The sequence below is a fragment of the Cyprinus carpio genome, chromosome A25 (assembly GCF_018340385.1).
Source record: "Cyprinus carpio isolate SPL01 chromosome A25, ASM1834038v1, whole genome shotgun sequence".
Lineage (NCBI taxonomy): Eukaryota > Metazoa > Chordata > Actinopteri > Cypriniformes > Cyprinidae > Cyprinus > Cyprinus carpio.
The window spans coordinates 16,965,711-16,974,633 of record NC_056596.1 but is presented as its reverse complement, the minus strand read 5'-3'; the positions used below and the strand labels follow the sequence as shown (position 1 = coordinate 16,974,633).

The following is an 8,923-nucleotide window of genomic DNA, read 5'->3' as shown; positions in this document are numbered from 1 at the left end:
ATGTCCTGATGCAACTTATGAATGGAAGTGTTTGGTTTCTGATAAATATAACAGGACTCATGTCTATCAAGATGATTCATGTTTGATAAAAATGTCCATCCAGAAGTCTTCAGGGTCATCCTGGTGCTTCTTCTCAAATGTGACACATCAAATTTGTTTTTGAAATCACGTCCCAACTGCAATCCATATATGTATTTTCATTCTCAGCATTTATTTTTGAAATATAAGAAATATTAATTCAGTGTTTCACTGCAACACTGTGGACAATGCATGATTTTTAGGGACGTTGTTTGTCAAACCTTTATTTATTTATTTTTTGGTGTGTGTTCAGCTATCATAATGGTTTAACTAACCATTACAGATTTAATTCAGTAATTAATTAAAATGTGATCATTAATCAACCCCTTCAGAAGCTGGTGATGACAGTTCATCCAGCAGCACTGATTAAGACTTTTACTCAGTGCAAGTCTTGTTAGTACACTAGATTTGTGTGATTTTTACTTTATTGGACTGTTTTGCTCATTCCATACACATAACTTTAATATTTACTTGTAATATTGGGCAAATAGATAGATTGTGTTCTGCACTGAAATATAGTGATCTACAGACAAGAGTGATTGAGATGCATCACATCCATCAGCAGCTGCAGTATCTCTCAGCTGTATCAGTGCAGTCACTGTGACTCTGACTGACGGAGGTTTTTGTACGACTCTTTATCACTGTGTGAACACACAGCTACTAGGACAGTGTACACTCTGACAGTAATAATCTCCTGTATCTTCAGTCTGGACTCCACTGATGGTCAGAGTGAAATCACTGTTAGATCCACTGCCACTGAATCTAGATGGAGTTCCAGTGTAACGGCTTGTTGCCCAATATATGAGGAGTTTAGGAGCTTCTCCAGGTTTCTGTAAATACCAGCCCATCCTTGACCCATAACTATCACTGTAGACATTACTGCTGGTTTTACAGTTTATTCTGACTTCTTGTCCTTGAGCTGCTGTTATTGATGGACTCTGAGTTACAGTGTACTGTCCTCTACACTCTGAAAGAAAGAACAAATTATGAGAATTAAAAATGATGTATATTTCACATTTTAAAAAAGATGAATTGTCTTTATGAAAGCTTTGCTACAAACCTTGAGCAAACAGTGTGAGAGTCCAGATGAGGATGATGATGTTGTTCATTGTTGTTGTTTTGTCTTGTGTGATGATGAAGATTGTGTTCTGTTCTGCTCTCAGTCATGAAGTGTTAAACTCACAGCACTATCAACACTCTCATGCAAAGTGTCTCTATGTAAATGTTCTTCACACACAGAACAGGCGGCTGTCAGTCTCAGACCTCAGATGAATTTCTTCATGCACGTTCATGTTCTACAAAACATTACAAGCTTTAATACTTTGTGATGAATGTTAACTATATAAATTAGACAGACACTCTCTACAATGAATGTTTGATTATTTTACTGAGTTGATAAAAGAACTAATAATATTAAAGATAGTTTGCTCTCAAAAGCATATATATTCATACATGTGAACCAGTTTGATGTGAGACTGAAAACTGTGGTCATATTTCTATTTATCATTCATAATAAATTATTTTGTGTGCAATTCTATCTTAAAAATGTATTGCGCTCTTAATGTTTGGCTGTCAGTCCTTCAGTAATGTGGTCTTATTTTGAGAGTTAAATATTCAGATTTTGAGGTTTTTAATTGTTTGTAGGAGATTTATTAGATTAATATTAAACTGAATAATATTACAGAAGTCAAAAAAAAAAGAAAGAAAAGAAAGCACAGACTGGTGAAATCTTATTTAAATATGTAGATAAAAAACAAACAAACAATCAAACAAAAAAAAAAACTACACTGGGTTTTCTTTGCAGCTCTTCTGAATCATAAAGGGATATTTGTGGCTGTCCTGTGTTTGTTCACATTGTGCTTGAATTTATAATGAACTAAGATTCATATTGTGGAACGCTTTTAAGAACATTTTAGTGCATATGGTTTTATAAATCGTTTGTAGGGACATTTTTATAATCAAATTTCACTCAGTGAACCATGAAAACACCTGCATATGAAGGAAATAATGAAAGAAGACTGTGTAGTCAAATTATGAACCTCAAACACTGAAACATTTCCTAAGATCACTGTTGGTTCTCTGTTTGTTGACTCGGTGAGGTTTTACTGTATCATGAAGCTGCTGTGAGGACGCTGAACATCTGCTGATGGAGCTGCTCTATTCTTAGAGGAACACAATCACTCAAATATGAGTTTGACTGTTTGACTCTTTATTCTCTGAAATGAGTCAGTAGAGTTGGACTAATGGAGAGATGAGGTTTGTTCATATTCATCAGTTCACACTGAGACTCTCAGCAGTCAAACTGAACTGAATGTTTGAATCAACTGTTGACTCTGAGATGAGACGCAGTGAATGATTCATTCTGATGTGTGTCCTTCAGTGTCTCTGTCACTCACAGCTGATGAACTAAACCCATTCATGCTGAAGTTGTGTGTGAAAATCAGATGAGAGAATCAGATTAGCCAGACAATAAGTTACTGGTGAGACTCAATCATGAGTGTACTCAGTCTGTTATAATAAAGTGCTTCTTTAGGACTGATGATTTACCTGCTGAGCAAAAACTTACAGACTCTGAATGCCTCAGAGCTCCAGTCAAATCTAGTCCTCGACTTATGACTGCATTTAATTATTGTCTTTGTATCTATTTTTTTGTAATGAGATATTGCATCATATATTCAAAAAGGCGACGGAAAGAAGAGATACATCAAATACCTCAGGAATAAGTGTTAAATCCTTTTATTCTCAGAAATCCAGACAGGTACAAAAACATATTTCAGCTAAATAGGATGTCAGAAACACTTTTAGCCAGATTTTAACAATATTTTTCTTGTATATATTTTTCGGCAACAGAAAATATATCTGTCTACTCCAGTGGACGTTGTGCACCAAAGGGTATGTTAAGCCTATTGGGCCTATTGTCACGATACACAGGTGAGGAACAAGGAGACGTTGGAGAATACTGTAACTTGAATTTTAATTCCATAAACCAAGGGAGACAAACTCGGGATGATGTATATATGGGATTAAGAACATTCGGTGACGTCACATGACTGCCAAATTCAAACTGTGCTTTCGCGCGTTGGCTGGCGCTGAGCCAGAGAGAGACGTGCACTGCACTTGTCATATTATCACAACTATGCAGTGTTTTCAGCCACATAATTTTAGGTTTCAGACATTTGAATACACATACGTACTAGTAAAACAATACATTTAGAGTTTGTAAAATACACACATATGTTTATAGAAGCAACATTAACAATCCGTTCAAATATAATTAGCAGATGTGTTTTATTTATATCAGATACACATAGTGTAAGTAACTGTAAAGTTCACTCTATTCTTCTCCCAGGTCACCAGCCACTTATTACTTGTATTTCTGGAGAAACTGATGAATTCATGTGCTGTAAATCAGACTGACAGGACTCTCTGAACTGCAGCGTGAACAAACATGGCGGCGCCCATCTCACATTACAGATCACGCTCAAGATCATTTATAAAGGTTTTAAATGAGAAAACACTCATTTACACATACCTGTGAACCGGAATATCAGATTGTTCATGACATGGTATGCAAGTTTGTGAATATTTTAATTAAAAAAGGAAAAACGAAATAAAAGCGATCCACCTGTCATACAGTGTTATTCTAGCCGCAGTGTGTCACGTTACAAGCCTGACGCATCGCCATGGAAGCAGTAAAGGGAAACGTTCTAAAATAACGGTCGCCTCAGAAAAACTCACTCTGGGGGGACCACTAGAATATTTTAAACTCATCACTAAAAAGGTTAAATACACAGGAACTGATGAGGGTAAGACGAGGGACACCTGGAACTAATGAGACAATCAACATAGGAAACACCTGGAAATAATGAACTCAAACACGAGAGAAAGAAACTGACATAACGCCCCTCTCCCGAAGGCGTGACCACACGCCACATAACATCAAACAGAGAGGGGGGTGGGCGCTCTGAAGGTACCTTAGGACATACACGGGACAGTGGGCCTCCAGAGTGGTACCCATTCGGGAGGCCATGGCGGATCAGGAGACTCAGGAGGCCATGGTGGATCTGGAGTCTCGGGAAGCCATGGCAGATCAGGAGACTCGGGAGGCCATGGCGGATCAGGAGACTGCCGGCTGAGGGGTTCCGGATCGGGATCGAAGGCTCTCCAGACACCGGATGACTGTCTCCCTCCAGTCAAGTTTGGTGGTGTCTGGGAGCTCCGTAGGGCGATGGTAAGTAATGCCGATCCGGAACAGAGTCATTAGAGTTTCCCCCTCGAGGGAGCTGGCGAGCGGCACAAACGCCCTCGCGAAGGCGATGGGGTTGGGGCTCGCCTGAGCCACCGCAATGAACATCGCCCTTTCTTCCATCTTAACGATGCGAACAGGAAAACAAAAGACTTATAAACCAAACAAAAACACGGTGAAAGGAGTGAAATTTCCTTATGAAATTAATTCTTTGTGAAGCCAGTAAACTCAGGAACTCACACAAAACAGATGCCAGGCCCAAAACCATAAAACAATACAACTGATCTGGAGAAGAGATCAGACCCATCTCCAGCAAACAACACCTATCTCCTTGCTCATTTACGACCCCCTTCCTCCCTCTCCTCTCCCCTCCCTGCCTCTGGCTCAAGAATATCAAGAATATCCTTCCTGATAATATCCCCAGAGGGCACATATATAAGTTAAAAATAAGAGGTCCAAGAATAGAGCCCTGAAGTACTCCACTAATAATTGGTGCAGATGATGAGGAAAACTTGCTTAGCTCTACAGAAAAAGACCTATCTTTGAAATATGAGCTGATCCATCATAGGCCTGTGCCCCTGATACCGATCAGATGTTCTAAACAGCAAATAAGAACATTATGATCCACGGTATCAAAGGCAGCTGTAAGATCCAGTAGAATCAATACAGCATTTTTACCCGCATCAGCTGCAACCAAAATATAATTGAACACTTTAAGCAAAGGAGACTCCATACTGTGATAAGTAGTGAAACCAGATTGAAAAGGTTTTAATAAATTAGCTGTATTTAAGAATGTGATCAGCTGTAATTGCACAACTTTTTCCAAAAGCTTTGACAAAAATGATAACTTTGAGACAGGCCGAAAATTGTTAAAGCAACTTTCATCCAAACCTTGTTTCTTAAGCAAAGGCTGAACAACCGCATGCTTAAAGCAGTTCGAAACCACACCAGTGTCCAAAGACGAGTTAATCAACACTTGAACACTGGGGCCAAATTACTGGAAAAACTGCTTTTATGATCTTAGAAGGAACAACATTCAGTGAGGAGTTAGTAGACTTCATAAATAAACAAACACAAACAAACAAACAAATAATCATCTTTATCTGTGCAGGTTTTTATCAGATGTGCTTCAGTAATTTCCACAATCGCTTCGGGAGCATGCAGGTTTTCCTGAACTTTGGTGTGTATTACGAGGGACAAAAGGAAGAAGAGAAGAAAAAGAAAGAAGAGGATATGAAACAGATAAATAGTACACTGTCCTTCATTGAGGTAATAAACAATGACATCCAGAAGCAACAAGCACATCCTTACCATAATGTTACTTCCTATTAATTATCATAACCTCCTCACCCTTATATTTAAATTATTCATTAATTTCTTTAAGGAAAACTATCTGATTATTATTATTATTATAATTTTTATTTTTTTTTGCATTTCAGATAATTTAAAAGCAAACTGAATAAAATGACATTGAAAATGTATTTTTATTGTGATATAGTAAGTCCTTAAATGTCATTCACATTTCTCAAATCTTCATGTAGGAAAGCAGCAGCAGGCTGCAGAGGTTTGTGTTCCACATGTGGCGTCATTATAACTACGAGCGAATGAGACGCGGCACAGATTTCTACCTGCTTCAGTCCAACTCCAATTATGTGAACATCTGGTCTGCTGTCCAAAGTCTGCTCATCATCACAGCTTGATACCTGCAGCTCTACTGCCTCAAGAGACTCTTCAACACCAAACCAGCAGAGGGAGACAAACCCCGCTGTTAACATCAACACTAAACCAGCAGAGAGAGACAAACCCCGCTGTTAACATCAACACTAAACCAGCAGAGAGAAACAAACCCCGCTGTTAACATCAACACTAAACCAGCAGAGGGAGACAAACCCCGCTGTTAACATCCACACAAAACCAGCAGAGGGAGACAAACCCCGCCGTTAACATCCACACCAAACCAGCAGAGGGAGACAAACCCCGCTGTTAACATCGACACTAAACCAGCAAAGAGAGACAAACCCCACTGTTAACATCAACACTAAACCAGCAGAGAGAGACAAACCCCGCTGTTAACATCGACACTAAACCAGCAGAGGGAGACAAACCCTGCTGTTAACATCAACACTAAACCAGCAGAGGGAGACAAACCCCGCTGTTAACATCAACACCAAACCAGCAGAGAGAGACAAACCCCGCTGTTAACATCGACACCAAACCAGCACAGGGAGACAAACCCCGCTGTTAACATCGACACCAAACCAGCACAGGGAGACAAACCCCACTGTTAACATCGACACTAAACCAGCAAAGAGAGACAAACCCCACTGTTAACATCAACACTAAACCAGCAGAGGAAGACAAACCCCGCTGTTAACATCGACACCAAACCAGCAGAGGGAGACAAACCCTGCTCTTAACATCAACACTAAACCAGCAGAGGGAGACAGACCCTGCTGTTAACATCGACACCAAACCAGCAGAGGGAGACAAACCCTGCCGTTAACATCGACACCAAACCAGCAGAGAGAGACAAACCCCGCTGTTAACATCGACACCAAACCAGCAGAGAGAGACAAACCCCACCGTTAACATCGACACCAAACCAGCAAAGAGAGACAAACCCCACCTGTTAACATCAACACTAAACCAGCAGAGGGAGACAAAACCCCCGCCGTTAACATCAACACTAAACCAGCAGAGAGGCAAACCCCGCTGTTAACATCAACACTAAACCAGCAAAGAGAGACAAACCCCACTGTTAACATCAACACTAAACCAGCAGAGAGACAAACCCCGCTGTTAACATCGACACCAAACCAGCAGAGGGAGACAGACCCCACTGTTAACTTCAACACTAAACCAGCAGAGGGAGACAAACCCCACTGTTAACATCGACACCAAACCAACACAGGGAGACAAACCCCACTGTTAACATCAACACCAAACCAGCAGAGAGAGACAAACCCCACTGTTAACATCAACACTAAACCAGCAGAGAGAGACAAACCCCGCCGTTAACATCAACACTAAACCAGCAGAGGGAGACAAACCCCGCCGTTAACATCAACACCAAACCAGCACAGGGAGACAAACCCCACTGTTAACATCGACACTAAACCAGCAAAGAGAGACAAACCCCACTGTTAACATCAACACTAAACCAGTAGAGAGAGACAAACCCCACTGTTAACATCAACACTAAACCAGCAGAGAGGCAAACCCCGCTGTTAACATCAACACCAAACCAGCAGAGAGAGACAAACCCCGCTGTTAACATCAACACCAAACCAGCAGAGTAAGACAAATCTCACTGTTAACATCAACAACAATCCAGCAGAGAGAGACTAACCCCGCTGTTAACATCCACAACAAACCAGCAGAGGGAGACAGACCCCGCTGTTAACATTGACACCAAAAATCGACACCAAACCAGCAGAGGGAGACAAACCCCGCTGTTAACATCAACACTAAACCTGTCTCTTACTTCAGCCCTACACCAGTATTTCCTGCATTTTTATGTCCCAAGAGTGAATTTAAATTAAAACTAAAACTAACTGATTTCAGTCTTTTCTTTGGTTACCGTAAAACTTCAAATAATAGCAGAGTCCCAAATAGACGCCTGTCTCTTTTAAACGGCTGGTGTGACGACAGGTTTAGGTAAATAAAGGCTGGTCTCAAATAGAGGCATGGTCTGTTTTTTTAGTATCGGGTTGTATTTGATCTTCTCAAACCCGTCAGATCGTCTGTTCTATGTTTTGATTATATTTCACGTGACAGACACAACAACAGTTCATGAACGACTCATCACTATGGCAACATAACAAAGAGGTTAACGAACTTTCTTTTAACCATCAATACAACCACCATGGAGACAAAAAGAAAAAAGTATGATTTGACATTTAAGCTGACAGTTGTCAAATTTGCCGAACAAAATTCGGGAGAAGCAGCGGCAAGACATTTCTTGGTTGATCCAAAGAGAGTGCGAGAATGATGTAAAAATAAAGCTGAACTGCAACGTCTGTCCGAGGAAGATGACAAAAGGGCCAGACTGCGAGGTGAAGGGAGGAAGAAGGCCAGTGAAGAGCTGAAGGTGAGCGTGTGTGAGTGGATCCACAGCATGTGGGCAAAGCATCTCAGAGTCTCACGTAAAATGATCAGGGCCAAGGCAAAAGAAGTGTATGCAACAGTGAGTGACGGCAGGGATGAGGAGAGTTTTACTGCGAGCGCTGGCTGGCTGGATAAATTCCTGAGGCGCAACGACTTTTCAGTCAGAAGACGCACAACTGTGGCCCAGAAAGACGCCAAGCACTTCACTAAGAAACTGGTAAATTTTGTCACATATACAACACGGATTATTAAGGCAAAGAAAATACAGCTGAAAAACATTATAGCCATGGACGAAACAGCGGTGTGGTTTGATATGGTGGGCTCTACAACGGTGGATGCAAGAGGTGCACGCAGTGTTCCACTGAAAACCACAGGCCATAAGAAGAGCCACTTAACTGTGGTGTTGGCTGCGAAAGCAGACGGGACCAAATTGAAACCTTACATTGTCTTCAAAGGGGGGATCAAGGAGGTGAAATTAATGCAAAATATCAG

At 40.8% G+C, this 8,923-nt stretch overlaps 1 protein-coding gene and 1 gene segment (V, D, J or C); one reads left to right on the top strand and one right to left on the bottom strand.

Annotated features, from left to right (window-relative positions):
- Positions 1–716: 716 nt before the first annotated feature.
- On the bottom strand, positions 717–4,447 carry LOC122135698. The segment is given in 3 exon segments: positions 717–1,045; positions 1,139–1,205; positions 4,205–4,447. Coding segments are annotated over 3 exon segments (639 nt in total).
- Positions 4,448–4,888: 441 nt separating this feature from the next.
- Positions 4,889–6,177, top strand: LOC109110460 (transmembrane emp24 domain-containing protein 6-like). The gene is made up of 2 exons (XM_042715735.1): positions 4,889–5,593; positions 5,866–6,177. The coding sequence occupies exons 1-2, from the start codon at positions 5,339–5,341 to the stop codon at positions 6,022–6,024; spliced, it is 414 nt and encodes a 137-aa protein (XP_042571669.1). The 5' UTR covers positions 4,889–5,338; the 3' UTR covers positions 6,025–6,177.
- The last annotated feature ends 2,746 nt before the right edge of the window (positions 6,178–8,923 follow it).

What these genes read in the sequence shown, in the direction of transcription:
- LOC109110460 (XM_042715735.1), top strand. Translation starts at nt 5,339, where the DNA reads ATGATCTTAGAAGGAACAACATTCAGTGAGGAGTTAGTAGACTTCATA. An exon ending in GTACACTGTCCTTCATTGAG is followed by an intron (nt 5,594 to 5,865) that starts GTAATAAACAAT and finishes ATCTTCATGTAG; the next exon opens with GAAAGCAGCAGCAGGCTGCA.